Source organism: Odocoileus virginianus, chromosome 29 (genome assembly GCF_023699985.2).
Source record: "Odocoileus virginianus isolate 20LAN1187 ecotype Illinois chromosome 29, Ovbor_1.2, whole genome shotgun sequence".
Lineage (NCBI taxonomy): Eukaryota > Metazoa > Chordata > Mammalia > Artiodactyla > Cervidae > Odocoileus > Odocoileus virginianus.
The window spans coordinates 29,694,025-29,721,466 of NC_069702.1; the positions used below are offsets into that span (position 1 = coordinate 29,694,025).

General features: G+C 37.4%; 1 protein-coding gene and 1 long non-coding RNA gene across 2 annotated transcripts in view; one reads left to right on the top strand and one right to left on the bottom strand.

Moving 5' to 3' along the window:
- The window catches only part of LOC110124831 (uncharacterized), a 73,365-nt gene extending 49,546 nt beyond the window's left edge, over positions 1-23,819 (top strand). The window contains exon 3 of the long non-coding RNA XR_002309892.2: positions 23,661-23,819. This is a non-coding gene — a long non-coding RNA (uncharacterized lncRNA). The remainder of the gene's footprint in view (positions 1-23,660) is intronic.
- On the bottom strand, positions 6,850-21,475 carry AMTN (amelotin). Its single transcript, XM_020873529.2, has 8 exons — positions 21,422-21,475; positions 17,977-18,063; positions 16,944-17,009; positions 15,727-15,816; positions 12,264-12,299; positions 10,604-10,630; positions 7,676-7,940; positions 6,850-6,860 (listed from the first exon to the last, which is right to left on the bottom strand). The coding sequence occupies exons 1-8, from the start codon at positions 21,473-21,475 to the stop codon at positions 6,850-6,852; spliced, it is 636 nt and encodes a 211-aa protein (XP_020729188.2).
- Positions 23,820-27,442: the final 3,623 nt, after the last annotated feature.

The window sequence follows — 27,442 nt, forward strand, 5'->3', positions numbered from 1 at the left end:
CATCTTTATGCTTTTTTTTGGGGGGGGGATGTGAGTTTAGATCTTTTGACTTATCAAAAAAAAAATGGGTTATTTTGTTATTGTTGAATTTTATGAATTCTTTGTACATTTTGGAGACCAGTCCTTTGTCAGACATGCATTTTGCTGAGATTTTCTCCCAGTCTCTGTCTTGTCATTTTACTCTCTTAACACTAGCTTTGATAGAGCAGAAAAAGTTAACTTTAATAAAAGTCTATCTTACTGCTTTCTCTTTCAAGGAGAGTACTTTTGATATCATATTTAGTCATCACCAAATCTAAAGTCATGTACATGTATTCTTTTTGTATATTCTAGGAATCTTTACTTTTGCATTTTACATTTAGGCCTATGAGCCATTTTGATTTAACTTTTGTGAAAGGTGTAAAGTCAGTGTCTAGATTCTTTTCTCTCTCTTCATATGACCATGATTATATATTATCATTTTGTGATCTAGTCTTTTCTCTAACATGTTTGATTAAATTTGATTTTTATTTTTGGTAATTTAGAAAAGTTTCTTTTAACTTTATAACTTGTAATGCAAACCCGTGTTCCAATCTTATCTCCACCAAATGGTAGCTCCTAGGTGACACTGGAAATGTTACTTATACCAAGTTTTAGATTCTCTGTTGTTCAATAGGGGTGTTACTTTTAACTCTGTGCTTCTTCTTCCATTATATTTAGACCTGCACTGTTCAATATGGTAGCCACTAGCCAAATGTGGTTTTTAAGCACTTGAAAAGTGACTAGTTAAAATTGAGATGCAAATGGAAATACATATCTAATTCCAAACATTTAGTAACCAAAAAAAAAAAGCAAGATACATCGTTAATTTTTTGATTGTATATATATCAGGCTTTAATATATATGTATTGGGTTAGATAAAATATATTATTAAAATTGACTTCACCTTCTTTTAATCTTTTTCATGCAACTACCAGAAAATTTTAAATTGCATATTTGATTCATGTTGTGTTTCTACTGGAGACACTTCTCTCTGGATTCTGGTATCCACTTACCTTACCATGAGTAAATTAGAGTTCAATTTTCCAAAAATATTTTGCACTCCTTACATAGAATGCTCAGTATCTAATATTTCCCTTTGCTATGTACTCCAAGCAGAATTTGTCACCTAGAACAAGAGAGGTCATATTATGAACTTTTTGCCTTCTAGTAAGGACATAAATAGGATTATTGCAAAAAAGAATACACAATATAGGGGAAGAAAGGGCAAACACAACTGAGAAAAGTAGTGAGGCAAAGACAGATTAATTATAAAGCTAATAACGTTTAAGTTTAAGCTACAGTGCCTTTCACTTACAGGCTCCTTTCAGGGCCCTAAGAGGATGCTAGCAGTGTGTTCATGGGGTCTTATGTTTGTAGCTCTTGCAAATGTAACATATTTAAGCCATAACCAGTGAAGACATCTGTTTCTCTCAACATTGACTTTTCTTTCACCATACATATGTTGTGTCAGTGGTGTTGGGATAATCACAGGCATTTTTGAGATCTGCTTCAGAAAGGTTTAATTGTGGAGACACTGAATTTGGATTCAGTAGGGCATATGTATGTAGCTTGTGAATAAGTTGCTCTGGTTGTTTCATTTGAGAAATGTCTTCAGGAATACTCCTACCCACTGCTGTCTCAATGTACCAAGTGTAGGGACCCAAAGTGAAAGGTGAAAGTTGGCATTGCCATATGAACTTGTCTCGTGGTGCTTGGCAGCAGAAGTAGGAGTGATGAAGGAGGAGAAAGATCTGTAATGTTTGAAGCCAGAAGCTAGTCTGTGTAAAATTCTACCAACCAGATAGTAAAATCAGAAGCAGAGGTTTCAGTTTTCACCAATGCCTCCTTTAAAAAGGGAAGTTCTTTTCTGCTAGGGATGTGTTTGATATTACAGCACATAAAATTATACATGTACTATTGCTTTTTTCTTTTTTGGTGGGAATTGAACAAAATTGATTTTTTTCTATCAGAGTTATTGTTTTTGTAGGGCACAAACTAGGTAAAATAAGCAATGAGAATGTCTGTGTTTAAAGTCATCCACACATGGCACCATTTTCAATATATAACCAGGGAGAGGATTAAAAATATGAATGCAACATCATCCAAAGTTATTCTCAAAATATGATGAGGATTCTTGGGGCCTCCTGAGATTGTTCTGACAGGTCAGTGAGGTAAAATTATTTTTATAATAATATAAAGACTTTATTTTCTTTTTTCATTCTCATCCTGTGAAGAGTATGTAATAGAATTTTGCATCAGCTACATATGTGATATGGTGACAGATGAAGATTGAATGCAGAAGCAGATAAGAGAATCCTAATATCTCTTATTAAGTCAGACATGAAAGAGAGTTCAAAGATAAAACCATTCTTCTCAGAGGGTGTGGAGAAAAGGGAACCCTCTTATACTGTTGGTGGGAATGCAAACTAGTACAGCCACTATGGAGAACAGTGTGGAGATTCCTTAAAAAGCTGGAAATAGAACTGCCATATGACCCAGCAATCCCACTCCTGGGCATACACACCGAGGAAACCAGATCTGAAAGAGACATGTGTACCCCAATGTTCATCGCAGCACTGTTTATAATAGCCAGGACATGGAAGCAACCTAGATGCCCATCAGCAGATGAATGGATAAGGAAGCTGTGGTACATATACACCATGAAATATTACTCAGCCATTAAAAAGAATACATTTGAATCAGTTTTAATGAGGTGGATGAAAATGGAGCCTGTTATACAGAGTGAAATAAGTCAGAAAGAATAACACCAATCCAGTATATTAATGCATATATATGGAATTTAGAAAGATGGTAGTGATAACCCTATATGTGAGACAGCAAAAGAGACACAGATGTATAGAACAGACTTTTGGACTCTGTGGGAGAAGGCGAGGGTGGGATGATTTGAGAGAATAGCATTGAAACATGTATATTATCAAGTGTGAAACAGATCGCCAGTCCAGGTTCAATGCCTGAGACAGGGGGCTCAGGGCTGGTGCACTGGGAAGACCCAGAGGGATGGGATGGGGAGGGAGGTGGGAGGGGGGATCGGGATGGGGAACACATGTAAATCCATGACTGATTCATGTCAATGTATGGCAAAAACCACTACAAAATTGTAAAGTAATCAGCCTCCAATTAAAATAAATAAATTAAAGAAAAAAAAGAAGCAGATAAAAGAATCCTAGTATCTCTTATTAAGTCAGACATGAAAGAGAGTTCAAAGATAAAACCATTCTTCTCACTAAATGTTGTTAATTAAATTGAGCATTCTCATAAAATTAAAAAGTTATTTTTAATTTAAAAAGGATATTATTTGTATTAATGTGTAATTTAACATGTACATGTTAATGATATTTTAAAATGAATTAATAAGTAAGCACTTAAAATTTTGCAGTTTTAATTTCTACCATTAAAAACATTTTCATGATCAAAGTCATGTTCCAATAGGTCCTTATTTAATTTTGTTGAAAGCTAAGAACAGGAAACTACCTGAATTTAAAAGGCCACTGTCATTCTCAGCACCAGTTCCAGTATTTGAAATTCTTTGTTTTGTGTCTCGGAGGATTTCTATAACAGAGCAATTTTCCACAGTGAGATCAGTTATAGATGAGACTTGGGTTTTCTTCTGCAATGTGGGAAAAGAGTGACAATGAAAGGAGAGGAAGAAAAGAACATGTTATCAGGCAGATCTGTTTTAGTCAAGTCCACACGTGGGAGGTCAAAGTGGAAACTGAACCCTTAAGTCCATCTATTTACCTACAGCCTTGGGAAGTTTTCAGGTTTCCCCAGGATTAACATGCCCAGAAGGACATCTGATCTTGATGGTTTAGCTGGCAATCATACACCTACACTAATAATTAAAGTACAGTGAGGAAGAATAGGGAGAAGATGTGGGGCTGAAAGGACAGGTAATTCTAATTGGTTTGAAGCATACTGAATGTAAACAAAATTAATTTCTACATTAGTTTGGAGTTCACAGAGCACTTGTATGTACTTTAATCATCATATTAACGTATTTTAAAGATAGGAAAAGTGAGGCTCAGAGAGAATTTTTTTTTGACAGAGAATTACCTAGGAAATCTTTGATACACACTTTTAATTAGGAGCACATGACACTAATGACAAAATATTCACTTTTGGAAAGTTGAACCCTAGTTTACTTTCATTTGGCTATGAAAACTGTAACAATTCCTAATGTGTTATTCAGCTCTGCAAATCTGAAGTGCTAATAAATCTTTAGCCACTAGTAAAATTTTAACCACCTGGAAAACATAACATGGAATATATTTTGTGGTTGTACATTTAGGTTTTTTCCATACTGATGGGGCTGACTCAAATACAAGGAAAAATTTTGTTGAACCTATTCATATCATTCCTATGTGGGCGCTCTACTGTGGTTGATATTAATCATTCCCACTCTATCCCACTCTGAATGAACTGCAGTAATCTGGGTTATAAATTTAAATCTGATTAAATTTTACCTTTTAGGTGTGTGGAGCAAAAGGTTAAAGAGTGGGTGCTTTAAAGCTTTTTATTTTATTAATTAAAAAAATTGAAGTATAGTTAATTTACAATGTTGTATTAGTTTCATGTGTACAACAAAGTGATTCAGCTATTTATATATATCTATATATTTTTATCTATAGATGCATACATTCTTTTTCAGATTCTTTTCAGCTTTTGAGTACAGTTCCTTGTGCTATACAGTAGGTCTTTGTTGTTTATCTATTTATACATAGTAGTGTGTGTATGTTAATCCAAAACTCCTAATTTATTCCCCCTCCATTATCCCCTTCAGTAACCATAAATTTGTTTTTTATGTGAGTCTATTTCTGTCTAGTAAATAAGTTCATTTGTATCTTTTAAAAAATTAAATTTATTTTTTAATTGAAGGGTAATTGCTTTATGGAATTTTGTTGTTTTCTGTCAAACATCTGTATCATTTTTAAGAAAGATTCCACATGTAAGGGATATCATATATTTGCCTTTCTGTCTGACTTCACTTAATATGATAATTTCTAGGTCTGTCCATGTTGTTGCACATGGCATTATTTCATTCTTTTTATAGCTGAGTAGTATTCTATTGTTTATATATACCACATCTCTTTTATCTGTTTATGGACACTTGAATTGCTTCCATGTCTAGGCTCTTGTAAATTGTGCTGCAGTGAATATTGGGTACATGCATCTTTTAGGATTATGGTCTTCTCCAGGTATATGCCCAGGAATAGGACTGCCAGATGCTATGGTAGTCCTAGTTTTAGTTTTTTAAGCAACCTCCATACTGTTCTCCTTAGTGGCTGTGCCAATTTACACTCCCACCAACAGTGTAGGAGGGTTCCCTTTTCTCCACATCCTTTCCAGCGCTTTATTATTTGTAGACTTTTTGATGATGGCAATTCTGACTGGTGTGAGGTGATATCTCATTATAATTTTGATTTTCATTTCTCTAATGATTAACAATGTTGAGAATGTTTTCATGTGCTTTTTGACCATCTGTATGTCTTTGGAGAAATGTCTCCTTAGATCTTCTACCAGTTTTTTGAATGGGTAGCTTGTTTTTTTGATACTGAGCTCTATGAGCTGTTTGTGTATTTTGGAGATTAATCCCTTTTGGTTGCTTTGTTTGCAAATATTTTCTCTCTTTTTGTGCAATGTCTTTTCATTTTTTTATGGATTCTTTTGCTTTGTAAAACTTTTAATTTAATTAGGTTCCATTTATTTTTGTTTTTATTTTCATTACTCTAGGAGGTGGATAAAAGAAGATATGCTGCAATTTATGTCAAAGACTGTTCTGCCTATGTTTTCCTCTAAAAGTTTTATAGTATCTGGTTTTATTCTTAGGTCTTTACTTCATTTTGAGTTTATATTTGTATATGGTGTTAGAGAATGTTCTAATTTCATTCTTCTACATGTAGCTGTCCAGTTTTTCCAGTACCACTTGTTGAAGAGACGTTTCTTCATTATATATTCCTGCCTCCTTTGTTGTAGATTATTTGGCCGTAAGTGTATGGGTTTATTTCTGGCCTTTCTATCCATTCTATTGATCTATGTATCTGTTTTTGTGCCAGTGTCATACTGTTTTTATTACTGTGGCTTTGTAGTATCATCTGAAGTCAGGGAGCATGATTCCTCCAGCTCTTCAGCAGATATATCAGTGTCATTCCTCGATATCAGACATAACAAATTAAACATTAAATGCCATAATCACTAGCTCTGTATTACAAGCAACCTGAGGACAGACAATATGACTTAACAATTCTTGGCTTCCATTGCGTATTTTAGATGCATATGTAATTGGCTTTGCTTTGCGATTAATTTGCTTATTGAAAATTAAGTTTGTGGCTCTTATGCGAGAGAGTGGGTCATAAGGTGGTTTTAAGAAGATTAGAACTTGTCCTTACATGGCTTGGTGTCCACTCCCATGACTGCCTTCTTCCAAAGGCAGTCTAGACCAAGAATATAATCTAAGTGTCCTGAGGTAATGCAGTTTCTGAAATGGCCTGACTTTCACTCCCACAAAGAAGAAAAAGAGTCAGTTTAAAAGTATATTTTTAATATACATATCTTCTGGGTCCAAGGTGGCATAATATTATATTTGAAAGACAAATTTATGCATTTCATTAGTAGTTTTTTCAGAAGTCAGTATTCTCTAGGAAGTATATATTTTCTGAAATTTCAAGAAAAATTTTTAAATAAGCTAAGAATTAATTTCTTCTGGTACTGTCCAGTATGTCTTAATCTATTCAATAATATGATCAATGAAGAAGATTCTCATGTGTCACCACTTTTGAGGTGGTTCAGTTGAAAAAAAATTGAGACAGCTTACTGAATTCCTGTAAGAAAAAAAAAGAAACTCTTTTTAAATGTAGGTAAAAGCATGTTACACTTAAACATTTTTACTTGAGATGAAAATTTCTTGGGGTGAGAGTATCAGTAACAAATCATTCTTTTGTTTCTTTGGATATTTGGAACATTTGGGTCTGGACATCCTCACAGATTAAATGATTATCTGTTAGTGCTAGGAGAGCTTATGTTTTACAACATTTCTTAAGTTTCATCTGAGGGGAATGGCACGTGAGTTGATTTACCATGCTAAATCTAGTCTATTACTAAGAACAGCTTGCCACCTTATGTTAGGAAGGTCCTGAGTCTCATCCATGATGAGTGAGTGGGAAAGAGTATCTTGATTGATTAACTGTGTCCTGTGTGTGTTTGGGGGGGGGGTATGGGGGATGGGAAAGGGAGCACACCATTTGGTTTCAAATATTTTCAGCCCTGACCCAACACGGAAAGTGTGTTATGCCAGCACCTAAATGTTTTCTTTTTGGGTAGATTCAGTAGGAAGCCCAAGAATAAAGGAGTGGGTAGTCTATCCCTTCTCCAGTGTATCTTCTGACCTAGGAATCGAACCAGGGTCTCCTGTATTGCAAGTGGATTCTTTATCAACTGAGCTATCAGGAAAGCCCAAATAGGGATAGTAATCCTGGAAAAATACTCCCTTATTGGTGGAATCAAATGTGAGTGAGTAAAGTGGCTCCCTGATGTTATTAGGATCTGTATTTGTCAAGGCAAGACAAAGAACCCTTCTCTCTCACTCCACAGATGACTTTCATGGCCCTGGGGGGTCTTCCTGGCTGGGAGAACCTACCTTTGGGTGATGCCGTGGGGGCTTCCTCCGTGGTTTGCCTGCCCCTCTGGATGCCAGCAGGTGTGGTCGCTGCAAAGTCATCGTCTGTGCCACTGGGGGTTGAGAAGGGGTCCTCTGGGGTTCCCTGGGTGGCAGGATTTGCTCCTGCTTGTCCTGCAGGAAGGATTCCATTCTGGGCATCTGGATTAGTCTGACTGGTGGGCAGGATGGCTCCAGCGAGCAAGGGATGGAAGATAAGGCCTGTTAAGATTTGAGAGGTCCCTTGCTGGAATGAGAGAAGGAAATAGAAAACAAAGTCAAAAGAACACATTTTAAGGCTGGTCAGCTAGCCTTTTCTTCTTTGAGAGCAGCAAGTTTGAGTAGGATTTGCAGATGAAGAGGGTAGAGTCAGCAAAAACAGTAAAGATTGGGCATACCTTAGAGAAAATGGCCCCCTAGCCTGAGCCAAGCCTGATGCTGGTTTCATTACTCGGGACCCTTGCTATGCTTCATTTTTCTCAGAAGGGAACGCAAGAATCAAGTCAGTCACAGGGAAAGGAACGATGCAACATTTGTTCATATCAGTTTTATCTGGAAGTAGAACTAAGACAGAAACTCCATACAATTGCAGCGGGCTATATTTCTGTTATTGACCTAAACCACAGTCTCTTTTTTGCCCAGACTTTAAAAGAAGTAATTTAAGAGATTAAAAATTAATGGAAAAATGAAGTCAAGTAGATTAATCAATTCTTATCACATGATTTTTATGCTTTCTTTTGATTTATTTTTTTCAAGGGCATTGGAATATTCATTCAGTCAAGAACATTTCTTTTGGCAATTCAGTCACTGGTGTATTCTTTGAGGTTACTCAATGGATCTCCTTTCTATTGGACTGTCAGTGATTTGCACACTGTTACTTTGCCAACAAAGGTCCATCTAATCAAGGCTATGGTTTTTCCAGTGGTCATGTATGGATGTGAGAGTTGGACTGTGAAGAAAGCTGAGCAGCTGGAAAATTGATGCTTTTGAACTGTGGTGTTGGAGAAGACTCTTGAGAGTCCCTTGGACTGCAAGGAGATCCAACCAGTCCATCCTAAAGGAGATCAGTCCTGGGTGTTCATTGGAAGGACTGATGCTGAAGCTGAAACTCCAATACTTTGGCTACCTCATGCAAAGAGTTGACTCATTTGAAAAGACCCTGATGCTTGGAGGGATTGGGGGCAGGAGGAGAAGGGGACGACAGAGGATGAGATGGTTGGATGGCATCACTGACTCGATGGGCATGAGTTTGAGTAAACTCCGGGAGTTGGTGATGGACAGGGAGGCCTGGCGTGCTGCAATTCATGGGGTCGCAAAGAGTCGGACATGACTGAGCGAGTGAACTGAACTGACTGACTGAATGTTGTTGGTACTTAGATTTGTTTCTCCCCTGGGAAAAAATTACCATGAAAAATTCTTCCTAAGACGAAATACCTGGAAATCAGCTGGTTTTTGAGAGAGTTTAGGCAGAAACCAGTTCTCTTGAACCTCCCGGTTCTGATAGCATTTTCATAGAAAAGAAAGGTTGAGAACTTATAGTTAAGATACAGGTCTGTTTCTTTGAGCATGGTTCTCGATTGTTAGTACATAAATACCACCTGGAAGGCAGAAATACTCATTTTTAACCAACACTCCAAATTGTCGTGGTTTGATGGTCCAAGACTGATGTTTGGAAAACACTGTCTTAGATTTATGAGGTACTGAAACCAGAATTAGGCTTATGCTGGATGAGAGACAGGAGTAGAGTACAGAAGTTTTCAAACTGGGGGTTGTGACATCCATGCATTTGAAATAAAGAAGATGGTACATCATTAAAAAATAAGGCAAAAATAATAGACTATAAATTACCAGTGCACTCTCTATAATGAGGCTAAGTATTGTTTCATAAAATGTGTATATTTTAGCAACATGAAAAATATAACTCTTGCTGTGCATTTCACTAGAAAAAGTTGAAAACCACTGGTATAGTGGATAGAAAAATGGTTTTTAATCTAGATCTACTGTTTTATTGACTTTGGCACCTATGTTGCTTAAGTTTTTCTAGCCTCTGTGTCTTTTTCTGTTAAATTGTGTTAAAAATCTCTAATTTGTAATCTGGTGAGTATTAAAATCAATATATGTAAAAAGAAAAATCCACCGAGGTGCTTGTTTTATAGGATCAGGTCCATAACTGGTAGAAATGGGTGCTCATATATCAGTGTTGGCAAAACAGCCCCATTATTTGATTTTATTTATGAACAATTAAGCAAATCTTTACCTTCCTTATAATATAAAAATTTAAAAACTATCTTCCCAGATAGTTCCTCAACTTTTTATTTAGTGTCAAGTTTAGATACCGTTAATTCAAATTATTTTTCTCTGAAAATGACTCTGGAGAAATGTGTAGAAGTGCCTAGGCATGGTACAATGAGTTTTTGGGTTCAGCCCTTTAGTTATTCATATGTATAGAGCAGATTTCATTTATCATCATAAGATGCTAGAATAAAAATATATTTTTCTATAAGCATTAAATGTTTAGGTAAAAAAAGAGTCTTTCCTGAGATAAAGATCAATATGTATGTGATTCTAAATCTACATGTATTTCAATAACTTATAACACTAGATTTTAATCAACTTTAAATAAAATTTAAAAATATGCATTGACTTTCTGGATAGACCTGAATCTGACAGCAATATATGGAAAGCAAGAGCTAAGTCAAGTTAATGGAGAAGTAGCTGGAGAAGGATGATGGAATCCCTAGCTGGAGAAAAGACAACTTAATGAGAAGACCTATAAAAGTGTTCAGTGTATGATAGCATGTACCACGTTTAGGGGCTGAGGTCAAAAGAGACAATATGAGGATAGAAAACAGCATTATGGTAGCAGTGAAAAGAACTTGAAATACTAGGAATTAATTTTTTTTTGTTTACCAATTCCTCTGAGCTTAGGATAGTACCCTAAAAGGAAAAGAATAACACGTATTATTAGATTTTAATATATTTGGGGCAATATATATATATATCATAATTGAAAAGCTTAAAATGGTTTTAAAGAGATACATGTTTTTTAATTTTAAGCAATAATTTAAACTGCCTTTGAGACTTTTATTACAAAACTCAAGTCAGGACATGGTATTGGACTGCTAACATTTTTTATCTGAGTGATGGGAGGTTTTATGCATTTCAAAAATTACCTATTTTCTATTGTTAGGTAATATATACACATTAGAGGAAACTTGAAAAATGCAGACAACCATAAAGAAAAAAAATATAATCCTATCTTGCAGAGTTGATGTATTTTCTTTCAGATGTTTTACAAACATTTCTTTTTTACATACTAGAAGTCACATCATTTATACAATTTGTGTCTAAAAGTCTTACCTTTTAATAGTACACAGCAATTCTTTAACCATATTGCCAACAAATTTTAATAAATGTATTTTTGAATGGTCACAAGTATTTGCTTTTATGCTGTACCGTTTGCATAATAATTTTCCTTCTGTTTAAATTTAAGTTGCACCTAATATAGTTCTTTGGAAGCTTCCTAAATGTGCAATGGTAAAAAGTCTGCCTGCCAAAGGAGGAGACCCAAGAGACATGGATTCTTTCCCTGGGTCAGGGAGATCACCTGGAGTTAAGAAATGGCAACCCACTCCAGTATTCTTGCCTGGAAAATTCCATGGATAGAGGAGCCTGGCAGGCTACAATCCATGGGGTTGAGAAGAGTTAGAAACAACTGAGTGATGGAGCGCACACACAGTATTCTTCTTTACTATAAAAATATTTTGATGAATTTATTTGTAAATAAGCCTGTGCTATATTTCAGATTATTTCCTTGGAATGTGTTCCCAGATGTGGAATTAAGAGTTAGTGTGAATTTTATATTTGATTCTGCTTTTAGAAGTAAAAACTCAAGAGGGAGGGGATGTATGTAAACTTATAGCTGATTCAGGCTGTTGTACAGCATAAACTAACATAGCATGTAAAGCAATTATCCTCCAGTTAAAAAAAGGAAGAAGTAAAACCTGCCATCTGATGCTCATATTTGATCTTGGCTCTTGGTAATTGTATCAGTGATCTCAAGAATTACTTTTCACAAAGGAAAAATAGAGAGAGAGGAAAGTTTATCATTTTTAGGGAAAAGACATACAGTTAATAAATAAATTTGAGATTAAAAAAATCCCCCACACCATCAATTTCTAGATTAGTTAATAATTAATTAATATTTTTTTTGCTTGACAGTGTGGTTTAAAGGATTGACTGCTTCATCTGTGACATTTACTGTGTGATATAACTGAACAACTAAGTTAAGTGTCGCCAGTTACTCGTCTTCAAATTGGAAATAAAAACACTGACTATAGAAGATTATTTTGAAGCTTAGATGAGATAGTACATAATAAATAAAAAGTACTTGGGACAGTGCCTAACACATAATAAGTGCTCAGTGAATGTTCCTGTTATTATCCTATTTGTAGTGTCCATACAGTGCAAAGTAAATAGGAAGCTTGGCAACTATCTGGTGAACTGATACAGAATTAAATATTTCACATAAGATGATCTAAAATAAAATCATATTATAAAGTAATCTTACCTGGGCTCCAAAGTGTGCTACAATAACTGGTAACATCTGAAAAAAGAGTGAAAAATTTAGTAAAAATATACCAAAAGGTGAATTCTGGCAAATGGTGTAAATATTGAGACTCTCAAAATAAGTACACAATGTTTATTAAATAGATATTCCATTTAATGTATCATCTAAAATCATAGATATGGACTCATGAGATGGATGGCAATTGGAACTGATTCAGTTTGTGAAAAGAAGATTAGGCCCAGAGAGATTTAGAAAGCTGCTTAAGGAAGCACATTTATAAGGCAGAAGTTAGTAAATTGGATGAAAATAATTTTGTTCTCAAGGTATCTGCAAGCTTAAAATTATTCCAAGGAATCATGATGATGAAATGCATGTTTCTTTTATATGGCATCTCAGAAGATACATGAAAACATGTAGTGGATATTTTAAAATAATCAAGATTTCTTGAAGCATATACATTTAGTCTCACAATGGTTGCCTAGATATTTTGCTATTAAAAGAGGCACAAGTAGGAAATTATGGACGATATTGTTTAACATCCCTGGTCCTAACAGAGTTCTTAGAGCTAAGTGAGGGACACTCTACTGGTCACTGATGACTATGTGAATGGAATGAATTTATAGCTGGAAAGATCTGGGTGAGGTGTTGGTATGCTCTAGCACTCTAAGAACTAACTTTAGGGTTTGTTAGAAAGAATTAGGGTTTTCAAGTTTTTTATTTCTATAGAAATCCAGTGTCATAAAAGTTATCAAAATGGGACTTTTAATACAACCCAACCTAAAAGAGTTGAAAGTCTTATAAATAGACCTTTATTATTTCTCAAGAAGTTTGTATAGTAATACCCATAATGCTCAAAGATAAAAAGTACACACATTTAGGAAAAAGCCTTATTCTCAGTCAGATCCTTGGCTACTGACCATAAGCAAATAGTCTTCAGGATGGCAATGAAAAAATGGATCAAAGGAAAGGGACAAAGGGTTTGGGAGAAAACAAAATGGAAAGTTCTTCTTTAAAGGCAAATTAGAAGGAACAAAAAGATACAAAGAGGAAACCACAGATGTCTAAGTAAAAACAATAATGAAAGATAATTAACTAATGTTATACCGATCGATATAACAGTAAGGAGAGAAGTTGTTAGTTTTTCATAGAGAATTTGTTTGAAATAATAGCTAAATGTATTGAATGATTACCATCTGATAGGTACTGTTCTAAGTGCTTTATGTAGATTTACTCAATCCTTCTAACAGCTCTTGTGGTAAGGTTCTAATTAATTCCTATTTTAAATGATGAAGAAAGTGAGTCACAGAAGGTTAAGTGACCTAGCCACATAGGTAGGAAGTGGAGAGCCAGGATTTGGCCAGAAGTTGTGTGGTTCTCGAGTTCTTTCTTAGCCACACTGGACTTGCTTCGATAGTGAGAGCTGTGGACATGTGCCCAGGTTTCCGGCGGGGGATGTAAGGTACTCTGCATAGGGAGAGACAGGGTCAGAGCCACTGCGCCTGCCCAGGAGAAGGCATGTATGATGAGGAGGTGGGATAGCCTAGAGACATTGAAGAAGCCCCACAGAGAATGAGGATTGGTTTATATTATTGGATGATGGGGCCGTGCGTGTCAAACGTCTCTACCGAATCTTTAATACCATCTATGGTGCCCACTACTGCCTTGGACTCCAGTGAATACACTCTTTGGGGAATATGAAGATGTACTAAGTCTGACTTTGAGGTTAGAACAGGGCAGCAATTGAAACTGAAACTGGGGGCAGTTGGCAGGTGGATTATACTAAGGTCTCTCAGTAAACAGCTCTCTCTAGTCTTTTTCAGAGGATCACTCATTATTAAGATACAAATAACAGAAAACACTTTGAGCGAAGGCTCTAATATATCTGTAAGAAATAAGTACTGACTCATCTATGACTATATACATCAGTATTAAAAAAGAAATGTAAAAGTTAGTTACACTACAGAATTTTACAAATACGAGTAAATGAAGCAGTATAGTCTTTTGTGTTGTTATCTTGGACAAAAGAAAGTACAGGGAAAAGTATTGGTTGAATACAATGTAGAATTTAAATTGAGAAGCTTAAAATAATTTTTTCAATTAAACTCAGCTTTGATTATAATTACTAATTAACGTAAGCTTGCTACTATAAGTTGGGTGTCTATAGTGGTAGGAAGATAGGATATAGTCATGCTTCATTTTTGAGAATGTGTATTAAAAGTCTTACATTTTTTAATGTCTTTGGACTCACAAATTCTATTCCTGGTCTTAAGGAAAGAACCACTAATATAGTCAAAGACTTAGTTAAAGGATGTTCACTGTGGTATTATTTATGGAAGTAAAAATTTTGGAAAAAACACAAAATTTGCAATATGGTGGAATACTAAGCAATCATTGAAAATAATATTATGCTATTCACCATATTATAAGTGAATATTCAAAATATAGGAAAGTCTTTTCAAAATGTATTATGTGAAAAAGTTAGATTATAGAACATTAGATATAGTAAGAACATATTTTCTTTAAAAACTATACTTATATGCATAGAAAAAAGGCTGAAAGTCATGCTCTAGAATGCTGACAGTGTTTAATTCTGACTGGTAGGCTTATGAGTGAATTTTAGTTTTTCCTTTTGCTTATCTTTTTTTCTAAATTCTCTATAATTAACATATAGCGTGTATGTAATAATCAAGAAAGCTTCTACAAAAGCTCAGACCATTATGTGGGAATGATAGGGACTGTGGTTATGTGTTAGGGAGAATAAGTAAGCGATAAACAATTAGTCATAAAAGATCACTGTATTTTTCTCCAGAGTCATTAAACAATTTAGAGAAGTTCCAAGAAGACAAGTTTGGGCTTTGCAGTTAAAATGCAAGCATTTCTAAAAGAGGTGGTATCCTAAGTATGTCATTTATATCTTTGTGTGAGAAGGTTTTGGGGGGTTTTTCCTAAAAGCAAATAATTGTGGGAGGAGAGGAGGAATCAGAGGATTCTCGGGAACCTGAAAGGAGGCATGGAAAAAGGGCACAAGGACGAGGTTAGATTTGCTGGAAATAAGCTTTGTCCATCTCTTATCTTTTCTTTGGAATGATTCTGGTCACTCAGAAAGTCTTTCATAGAAACAGAGCCAGCTGGAGAAGAATCCTGACCCCTCTCAACTCCCAGCTTTATTCTTTACTGCTCAATCTTCCCTAGCTCCTCACGTTTCCTGTTACCTGTTACAAGTGTACTCTTGAGAGGCGATGGGGCAGCATGCTCAGTTTTCTGGGTGTGTTTTCATGGAGTTTCAGCAAGAACCAAATTGCCAAAGACGGTCATAAGTTTAATAGGAAATAGCAAATAGGAAATCCCTCTGCAAAGTGTCTGGGTAAAACTTTCAAGAACCTTGAAAATATTCTTTCCTCCCCTTTAGGCTTTCTCCTGAGGGAAAATACCAGCGTTAAACTGAGTAGGGCTTTGAACTTACTTGTGGTTGCAGCCGCTGCTGTACATTCAGTCCCCCCAGGGCCAGTGGGAGGGTCGGTGTACCAGATGCCACCCCTGCAGCAGGATTTAGCTGTAGGGCAATGAGGAAGATTGTGTTGTGTCAATTTGAACATCCAGGATATGAAACTGTATTTACTAGATGTGAAAGGGAGGATTTGCTTTGCAAATCTATAGTAGTGGACATTGCATTTGGAATTAGGAACAGAAATGAAGTTCAGAGACCTGTGTAGTCTGCTAGTACAGCCATGAAGTCCAGGACTAACTTTTCTGACACTCAGTTTTCCTTTGGCATTTAACCCATTCTCCTGAGGATTACTTAGATGATTTCATACTTGCCTTCCCCTTTTGGCTATGACAGCAATGGTTCCAGGAATTTTCCTGATAGCTTTCTTATGAAGAAAATGTGTTCCTTCATAGGTATCCCCATGAAAATTGTGAGGGTACAGCGTAGCTTGAATATGATCTAGTAGTACATTTAAATCTGACCACTGGGGAAAAAACCCACTTTGCGCAGGGAAGAAATTTATTAATTATTTTATCCCCCAGAGAGATTAAACTGTAGAGACATTCTATGAGAAGAATGTAGATTTTCCTATCCCTTCTCATTTGCTCTTGTTGTTGGGGTGATAATAGCAGTCACAGTGTTTGGATGTCGTATAGGCTGTGAGGAAGATGTGAAAAAGTGAAAGTGTTAGTTGCTCAGTTGTGTCTGACTCCTTGCGATCCCATGGACTGTGGCCTACCAGGCTCCTCTCTCCATGGGATTCTCCAGGTAAGAATACTGCAGTGGGTAGCCATTCCCTTCTCCAGGGGATCTTCCTTAGGAATCAAACCTAGGTCTCCTGCATTGCAGGCAGATTCTGTCTGAGTCACCAGGAAAACCCCGTGAGGAAGACATGCTGGAGGAATAAGAAGGGGAGCTCAGAGAGGAGGTGAGAACTAAAGAAGTAAAGACTTGAGAATTAGATTAATTCCTTTAGAGATAATCTTAAAGATAAGACAGTTTTTTAATGTTGCATTGAATAGTATTCAGCTCTCTGTGACTTTTCTCTGTCACCTCGCTTTCCGTTTATCTACAGTGAAATGTGTGTATGTGTACATCTGTGGATACCCACCACATATATACATATATATGTTAAACATGAGGTATTATTTTTATTTAACAATGGACATTAAAATGATATAAAAGGTACTTACCAGTTGCAAGTCTGACCCCAGTGTGAGCATATGTGTCAAAGGGATTAGACTTAAAGAAGAGAAGACCTGCAGGGCATTGAAATTAATATGTGAGACAAAAAGACAATGCTATCAGTGGTTTATATCCTCAAGTAACATATACTTCTATCACAGGTGGATTTACCATGAGGCTAAAGCTTTAGGGCCTCTCACTAGCATTGCCCCTTCCAAGGCCCTTGGAGGTACGCAAGCAATGTGTCAAGTTTAAGGTATTTATCAGCTTAAAAGTACATAATTTACTAATTTCTTATCTCACTGTGAATTCTTCACTTTAGTAACTAATTTTGCATACCTAATTTTGTATTCTTTTTAAAGGAAAGTCCTCTAAGCTTCAAGTTCCTTAAGGCGGAAGGTTGACTAGTGACTTGAGTATTGTGTAATGTCCATAGACCAAAATGAAAACTTTATTCTGGCGTTACAGTACCGTTTTCACAAAGTCTAGATGTAGGGAAGGAGAGGTCTTTTTGAACAGAGGGAGGATGGGAAGAAGGGGGAGGGGAGCTAGGGGACCTTTCAGTTTTCAAAAGTATTTAAATATGCTTCAATGACAGATTTTACAGTAACACATCAGTTCATCAACAATAAAAGTTAAAACCACTAGGAGATTTGCAACTATTTTTATGGATTACCTCTTAATCCCTGTAGGTTCTGGCAAGTACCATGTTTGCTTAAGTCACAGTTCTTCAAAGGCATAGATGACCAAGCTTTTTCAATAGGTGTAGCTATTGCCTTTTAGAGTTGACTAGATTTGGTTGCTTAACCAAATTATTACTCAGACAAAAGGAATAAGAATGAATATGTGATGAAATAATAAGAGTGAAATAAGAAATATGAATGAAAAAAAAGTATGTTTCTTGTTTTTATTTCCCTCCAATAAGGCTTTTTTCTCTCTTGCGCAGTCATGAAACTTTGGGTGAATCTTGATTTTAAATCCACCAGCCTTAGCATGTTCGCTTTGCTTGTCTTCAGACGTTCAGCACTGTAGGACTCTTACCTGACTTGGCTGCTGTTGGTTTAGCGGTGTTTCCTGATCTGGAACGAGCTTGGTAGGAGGAAGCACCAGAGCAGGGTTGAGCTGCATCTGTGATAACAAATATTTGAAGAAGCAGCATCTACCATTTTTCATGTGTGTTCACAAGTCTTTTTGAGTTGGCCTTGAGTCTGAACTTAAAGAAAGCTAGCAAGATACCAAGTGAAGAGGCCTTATATACACACACTGGACCTGTCATGACCAGCTCTCCCTCCCCACATTGACTGGGAACAAAACAAAGAATTATTAAACTATTTGGTAGGATGAAGTTATCCAGTAGGGAGGATTCCTCCAGCTCAGGCTTGAGACACCAGACCTCAGAGCAAAGAAACTTACATCAGGTGGTCTGTAAAAACAAAGAAGACTAAGGTTTAGAAAGAGAATGAACAAGGAGACTAAAAATTCTCTTCTCCTGGATGACCTGTTTTAAGACAGAAACAATATAACTTCCAGCTTTACCCATTCCTGACTGAAAGTCATGCCAAGGTTGAATCTTAAAGGAAAACTAAATTTAAACCTCTTATAGAATATTTCACCCCCACCTAGGGGTAGGAGCAAGGAAAAACATTTTTTAATGAATATTGTAGAGGTATAATTTGAAACTTAAAAATGGTTTGAGGTCTTGTATCCATTTATTTCCAGGAGGTAATAAGTTGACCCCAAATGCAAAAATGTCTGCCTTTAGCCCCCGTGTGTTTTGGAGCAGTTTTAACTCCCTGGAACATTTTGTGCATGACAGGAGATGCAACTGTAGAAAGGGAAAGTGCCAGGCCAGGAGGGTGCTGTGGGGATGGACAGAGGGTGAGTGAGGCACGTGGTTTTCTGGTGGTAGTCATTTCTTTTCCTCCTCTGGGACGTAAAAGATACAGTCCACACCTCAGCTCTGTGCACATTTGCTTTTTCCTAATGCTTGAAGATAAGTTGCCATGATTTCTACTGCCTTTTCATGAAGCTGTCAGCCTTGAGCCTGACAAGTTACTCTTGTAATAGAAATTCAGTCCCCTGCTTGGTCAGAGTATTTTCTTAGTGTATTAAGAATAACTGTATTTTAGGGGTAAAAGTCTTTGTGAGTCCAGATGCCTTAGTTGTATTATTCTAGTTTATTGATGAAACTAAGAAGCTCTGTGAGCTTCACACAGTGATTTTATGAGTTGTAGAGCCTGTACTAGGAATTCCTGCAAGGACTTTTAGTCCTTGAAGAAATGAGTCCTTCTATTTGCTTCTGTTAGCCTTCCATCTGCATGCAGGCTGACTCTGGCTGGCCTCTGCTCCTGGCGGTGCCCCAAGGATAGTGTCCTGTGGCTCCCCCAGCCCTGCACTGATTCTTGGGTCACTTGGATATATCCTGGAGCTGACAATGCCTCTTGAATTCACTTTGGTCTTTTCCCTCAGTCATAAGAGAGGAGATTGGCACTATCTGCCCTTAGGGGTCCCTTTAAGCCTTAAGATTGTATAAGTACAAATTCTGCAAAGGTGTTTTCATCTCCTATGATTCATTGTCAGCATGGTAGTCAGATGGATCCTTCGAAAACTGCAGTCTGGTCTGTTCATGTCTTTGCCCAACCCCTGCCTTAACCTCTGCTGTCACTCAGAGTAAAAGTCAGGGGTACTACAGTGGCCCAGAAGGCCCTCACACCCTGGGCCCCCAGCACCTCTCTCAACTCCCACTCTGCCTCATTCCCTCTCATTCACTCCATTACTGCTATTTAGGCTCCTTGCTGTCTCTGGGACACTCGAGGCCCATTCTTACCTCAGAACCTCACCACTACCTGTTCCCTTTGCCTGGAACGCTCTTTTCCCAGACACTGGCTCACTCCCTCACCTGCCTGAGTTCACCTTCTATTTGAGGCTTACCCTGACCACTCTCCCAAACACTCAAGTGTCCCAGTTCCAAAGTACCCCCATATTCCCAAACTTTTGACCGACTGAATTGTTTCAATAGATCAAAAGGCTAGGCTACATTAAGTGTTCACATTTGCAGATCTATTCATTTCATATACCTTTGTAATAATTCAACAAATTCATTTACAAGTAATTAAAAAAACCTTGCCTATATGTCCTGAGTTTTTATTTGATAAATCCTACTATGATAGCTAATAGACATTTTAACGTTACTTCTCACACTTCCTACACCACTGATTCTTGCTGCTCTCCCAGTCTGCACGAACCTGTACACTACTCCTGGGTCCACCTTGAGTGATAGCTATGCTTCAAAAAAGTTTTGTCTTGAGTTTTCAAAAACTATATGGTAATTTAAATTCACAAGAGATACCCAACTTAGAACAACCTTTTGGCAAATTCATTCAGTGAAGTGCAAAAACCCACATTAAAAATTTAACTTCCTAATTTGCCTTGTTTAAAGATTAAATTTTTGCAGGAGATTTCTTCAAAGAATGACACATGTGTGTTTGGAATGAAATAAGAAGGAGGTTGGTTTTTCATGTTTGTTCCATCCCCTCCACCATGATCACCCTGTTCATCTCCTTCACAGAGCTAATCATGGTTACAATTTATAATTTATCATTAAAAATAGTCCTCATAAACACCATGAAGGATTATGTCTTTTTTTTTTCTCTCACCATCTTATCTTCAACAACTAGCAAATTGTTTGGTATATAGAGAGTTTTCAATAAATATTTGTTGATTGCATAGATGAGTAAGCAAGTGTTAAGTGAGCTTGAAGCCTAATTGAGAATGTTATTTTTGTTCTGCTAATTCATAGTAAATATCTTTAATTTTTTTTCTCATTGTCCACACTGAAGCATCTCAAACAAAGGGAAATTTACTTAGAGATCCAAACCACTCATATTATGTCTATAAAATATTGGAGGATAGCTGGAATACATGTTTGAATACTAGGCTCTTTTTTTTAAACTTGTTATATGTGAACTTATTTTGTGATGAAATGTTCTAAGTAAAAAATATTATCTGCCTTCTAATATCCTCATTTTATTGCACAATTTGGTAGACTTTTTAGAGTTTTTATAATTTAGATGTTTTGTGTTTCCAATTAGAAAATTCAGGAAATGTAGTTTACATCTTTAATCATGAGAATATAATTAGTTGGCAAGAAAATCTTAACTTCATTTTGGAAGTAAAATGATTATCCACTTTGAGCAGACATAATCCATGGCATCCCTTTTTCTCTTAATTTCTGCCCCCTGTCAAAAATAATCAAAATTCTACCATGATAAAGTGGATACAAAAAAAAAAAGTGGATACAATATAAGTACGTTGGAATATACACTAATACTTCATTAGCTTATCATCTTTCAACTTGGAAAATAAAGACAGGAAACTAAGGGAATGGGTCACAAACAGAGAAGTTTTGGCAGAGAGGGAGAGAGAGATCTTCCGTTAGAGTTGCAGTTAAGGCTGGGTGTACATAAAATAAACATGTTGTACTTACCGGTAATGACAGAGTTGATCCTAGAAGACAAAACAGTAGAATCGCAGCCTTCATGTTCAAATTGCTACCTGAAACAACAAAGCAATGTTATTCTTTCACTCTATTTTTTTTTTCTTTTTTGAGACAAAGTGGTACGTGAAAAAAATGAGTGGTCTCTTTGAAACGTGGTCTGTTCTGTTACCTTTCTCTTCACTAGGCAAAATGTACAGGTAAGGTGATTTCTCTAGTCTGTATGCTGAAAATTTTTACCCTTAGGTGAGCTATGAGTGTGTAGGAGAAATTTAAATTTGACTCCAGGAGGCTGGCAACTGAGGGGCCAATCAGGACTTAGCTGTCTGTGAAGTCATTTGGTTTCTTTCATTTCCCAACACTTCATTAGGTGCGTTATTAGCTGCAGACATCATATTACCCAATGTCTACCATTTGAATAGAGGGTATTTCAGGAAGACATGCCTTGTATAATTAAAAGTGCAGACAATAAAAAATTACAATCTTTCTTCACCTCCATCTCCTTCCCAAATGACTTCCCAGAGTACCTGTTTTATCATGTGTACATGGACACATAAATCAAAATATAGCTGCCTATGTTAAAAAATGAGAACTATTATGTATATTTCTCTGCAATTTACTTTGTTTTACTTTATAAATAATCGGCAACCTATTTGTCAGTAGGTATAGATTTATTTCATTTATTTAATGGCTGCATTATATTCCATTTCTTTTTGGTGGACAGTTAATCCATTTTCATTTTAGTTTGTAATTATAAAAGTGGCACAGTGAACATCCTTATAAATTTTTTTCACACAAGTGGGAGTATTTTTGTAAGTATTTTTCTTAGAAGTACTGTACTAAAGGATATGTATGTTTAAAATGTCAATAATGGGGGAAATGGCCAGATTGCCTCCAGAAATGTTGGATGGTATACTTTATTTTAAATAGGGGAAAGGCTACAGTAATCTATGCAAAATGTAGAGGTCCACTGAGTTTTCTTTCACAAAAAGAACAATGAAGTGCTCACCATAAGCTTTCAGGGCCATGGGCTTTACTGGGAGTTTCCTTTAGCCTTATGTATAAGAGGGAGGTATGCAAATTCTGAGTCCAAATCAAAGGTAAATCAGTGTCATGCTAGGATTTCACATGGAAGGCCATCTTAGAGTTGGCTAGTTTTAGGGTATAGAATGGGCTTCCCAGGTGGCACTCGTGGTAAAGTAGTAAAGCACATTGGTAAACTGCTTGCCAATGCAGGAGACATAAGAGATGTGGGTTCGATCCCTGGGTTGGGAGGATCCCCTGGAGGAGGGTATGGCGACCCACTCCAATATTCTTGCCTGCAGAATCCCATGGACAGAGGAGCCTGGCAGGCCTCAGTCCATTGGGTCGCAGAGTTGGACATGACTGAAGCGACTTAGCACACATGCTCACAGACTATAGAATGTCTGAGACAATGAGTTGTTCCCCGAAGCTTTTCTGTAACTATTCATTACACAGTCAGCTTTCATTACCATCAGGTGAGAATAGGGGACACACAAAGGTTAACCAGTGTACCCTTGGAAAGTGCAATAATGTATGTGTGTGTGCTCACTTGTGCCTGAGACTCTTTGTGACCCCATGGACTGCAGCCCACCAGGTTTCTCTGTCCATGGAATTTTTCCAGCAAGAATACTGGAATGGGTTGTCATTTCTTACTCCAAGGGATCTTCCCAACCCAGGGATCGAACTTGCATTTCTTGGGTCTCCGTGCATTGGCAGGTGGGTTCTTTACCACTGCGCCACCTGAGAAGCAGTAAGTGTAATCCTAGGAGTATTCACAGGTATGGAAGGAAGCTTGGTTAATTTTGTTGGGGGCAGGAGGGCAGAGAGGGCTTACTAGAGGTGGTGGCCTCTGAGCTGGTTTTGAAGAATAAAAAGAATTCATTCATTATGAATACAAGGAGAGCATTCAGGCAGATTACAGATGGAGGAGAGATGTTATTGCTCCTTATCACGGGAACAAAATGAGGTGAGGGCAGCGGTGAAAGACAAAGTTGGCGAGATACCTAATTTTAATCACCTGTAGTATTTTTGTTTGTCTGTTTCTCTTAATATTACTTCTTTTGCCTCTCCATCGACACTATCTCCATCTCAATCAGACAGAGCTCCTTCATTATTTCCTGATTGTGTGTTTCTCTTGAACTAGATGGAAAGTTCCTGAGCCTTGCCTTGTGATTCTTCAGCGTCTTCTATGTTAATGTCTTTGCAGAACACTGCGTGGGTCACTGCATGTTGATGGATAAATTGCAGAGTCACATACTGTAGGGCACTGGAGTGATGGAGTTCAGAGAAGAGATGGGGCTTCAAGTGGATTTGAAGGATAGATATGGTTGATGGGACAGTGAAGAGCATGGTAAGTGGGGTGATATTAAGACGGGCAATGACCCATAAGAGCTGAAAGATGTACAAGGGAAGCAACTGTATGTTCTCACAGGCTTTCTTAGACACATTCATTCATTCTTTTATTCTGTCAGTTTGTTCTAACCCATCAGCTAGCATGTATTCACTCTATGTTCTGCTCAAATTGTTTCAGTTTCTGGGAATAAAACAGTGACAGAAACCCCTGCCCTTAAGGAGCTCACCTTTGTGGGGCGACGCTGAGTATTTGATTCTCGCTGAGCGGGAGGGGGCTATCACACTGGGGAACCCACTCTTTCCTGAGCATTGTTTTCAGTGAATGTGTAGGGGGAGGGGCTTCCTTACTTTTTTTTTTTTTTTCTTTTTGGAAGAAGTAGAGTTGGATTTTATGCCACTGTTGTTCCTGGGTTTAGGTGAAGAGACTTGGGCTCTGTTGCCAGCCTAGAGTTTGGTGCCAGCGGTTAGCTGATTCAGTTGAATCACTGTGTGACTGTCTGGACATCAGGTGATTCAGGGAACTGACAGCGCATCAAATGCCTGATGTAGACATGTCTCCAACCCCAAGCTATAATGGGACATGCCCTAGCTTGGAAACTGAGCAGTCCATAGGTTTTGGCCAAAATAAACATGGGAAATAAAGAAAGTGGAGTACTTTCTTAGACAAGGAATTTTAACTTTGAAAGCTGATAACTTGCAATAATATAATTATGGGGGTGGGAGTCAAGGAATAGGTACTATAAAAGGGAAAAATTCCTAAATCTTTTGAAAACTGAGAGACATCAGCAAAAACAGAGAGGTAAACTGAGCAGCCCATAGGTTTTGGCCAAAATAAATGTGGGAAATAAAGAAAGCAAAGTACTTTCTTAGACAAGGAATTTTAACTTTGAAAGGTGATAACTTGCAATAATATAATTATGGGGGTGGGAGTCAAGAAATAGGTACTATAAAAGGGAAAAATTCCTAAATCTTTTGAAAACTGAGAGACATCAGCAAAAACAGAGAGATAATTTATTTTTCTTAAATGACTTAGGCTATCAGGATTCATCACAGTATTTTGTGAACTACAGGCAACACCTAGCCCTGTAGGTCTAGACATTTCTTGGTATCTCTTGTTGACTTTAGTTTAAGTTTCTCTGATTTATGGACACCTTCTCCTCAGGAAAGATGCACATGTGCCATGCACACGATGGGTATCCACCAACTTCAGGGGTGTCGTGGATCTCCTGAGAGCCCCACTGTGCGCAACCCTGCTTTTGTCCACTCAGTCGCTCAGTTGTGTCTGACTCTGTGACCCCGTGGACTGTAGCCCACCCAGCTCCCTTCTGTCCATGGGATTTCCTATGTAAGAATACCGAGTGGGTTGCCATTTCCTTCTCCAGGTGATCTTCCTGATCTAGGAATCAAACCTGCATCTCCTATATTGGCAGGATGGTGGGTTTCTTCACCACTGAGCCACTTGGGAAGCATCCACTCTATTGTGGTAGAATTTCGATTATTTTTGGCAGAGCAACAGGGTGGAAACTAAGAGAAAAAGATATGCCTTAGATTATGTCTGTTCAAAGTAGATAATTCATTCACTTCCAAAAAGAATTTAAGATTTTCTTGCCAACTTTATCACCTGTGACCAGTGGCCAAACCACTCTGCCAAGAATTCTGGACATATTTTTCCAATACCCAATCGGAAGAAACTTCATGAGATTAGTAATAAACCTATATAGTTTTTTTTTTTCCTATCTAATAGAATTTTTTGTGTTTAGTCACTCACTCATGGATTGTAGCCCACCAGGCTCCTCTGCCCATGGAATTTTCCAGGCAAGAATACTGGAGTGGGTTGCCTTTTCTTACTCCAGGGAATCTTCCCAACCCAGGGATCAAACTACTTCTCTTGAATCTCCTGCAATGGCAGGCATATTCTATACCACTAGTGCTACCTGGGAAGTAGAATTTTAGATACACTTAATTCACTGGCTGTCCTTCTGGCATTCATTCATCAAAGCACTCCATAGAAAAGTGGCTTTACAGAAGGTTTTTGAACATATATCCTAATTTCCTGTAGGTAGTACAGGTTTGTGTTTGAGGGTGAGAGCTTGAAAATGAAAATGTTAGATCTGGATGTGGGTTTTGATAGAGGAGCAGGTGAGGAGATATTTCATTTTGATGAAACTGAGTTTTGTCCAGGTCTTTTGTTGATTTGTGGACTTGGATAAAATTTGGTGTGATCAGTTTTTTTTTTTTTGGCATAGTCAGTTTTGAGGTGGCTTTCAGCAAGGTTAAGATTTTAAAGTGTTTCATGAATACCAGATTTTAGAAAATGCTTTGATAGCTCAGAGTTTGATTGACTATGGAGTTTTATATGAATTTTTGGAGAGCAAGTGCCTGACTAAATAGCTGTTTTAGGAAGTGCTTTGGTCAGGACAATTCTTTGCCTAACAAACCACTCTTAGATGACCGTATGGTAAGACAACACCTAATTAAATAGCCGTTTTGGGATGCATTTTAGATGGGTTGGTTCTTTGCTTATTAGTTATTCTTGAATAGTGTTTTTTTGTACATACAGGTCTTAGCTGATCACTGTTTTCCAACCAGCTGTGGAAAGGGAAATGCTTTTTTGATGTTTTTATAGTTTTTGGAGAGTGTGTTTAGAGGTAGCTGTGTTGGATGAGTATTGACTTGTTTTGGGTGAGTCTGTTTGTGGTAGCTTCTTGCTGAACAGCTTCTTTGGACAAAAGAATTCTCTGCAGATCAGCCTGTCTTGGGTGAATTTGTGTAGAACCAGGTGCTGGCTAAACAGCTGCCTTTTGATGAGCTTTGGATGAGGAAGCTCTTTTCTGATAAGTTGATTTCATATAAACTTGAATAAACATTTGTTTGGGGATGAGTTTGTGACTGATAAACTTTGTTGATTAGCTGGTCTCCAGTGAATTTGTTTAGAGCGAAGTCTTGGCTGACCAGTTATTTCTGGATGAGTTTCAGTCAGTTCAGTTCAGTCACTCAGTAGTGTCTGACTCTTTGTGACACCAAGAACTGCAGCATGGCAGACCTTCCTGTCTATCACCAGCTCCCAGAGTCTACCCAAACCCATGTCCATCGAGTCGGTGATGCCATCCAACCAGCTCATCCTCTGTCATCCCCTTCTCCTCCTGCCCTCAATCTTTCCCAGCATCAGGGTCTTTTCAAATGAGTCAGCTCTTCTCATCGACTATTTTTTTTTTTTTTAACTCATCAGCTGGTTTTAGATCAGAGTTTTATTGAGATGAAGCTGGCCTGAAAGCAGGTGAATCAGACTGTGCTCTTTTCTTCGTTCTACTTTTCCTTTGCTAACTATTACGAGATTGATCAGTTCAGTTCAGTCACTCACTCATGTCCGACTCTTTGTGACCCCATGAACTACAGCACCCCAGGCCTCCCTGTCCATCACCAACTCTTGGAGTTTACCCAAACTCATGTCCATGGAGTCGGTGATGCCATCCAACCATCTCATCCTCTGTCGTCCCCTTCTCCTCCTGCCCTCAATCTTTCTCAGCATCAGGGCCTTTTCAAATAAGTCAGCTCTTCGCATCAGAAAGGTAAACAAGAAAACTATCACTGTATCTTAGAAATACGCGAGTAAATTGGTGATAGCGTCTTTATTTG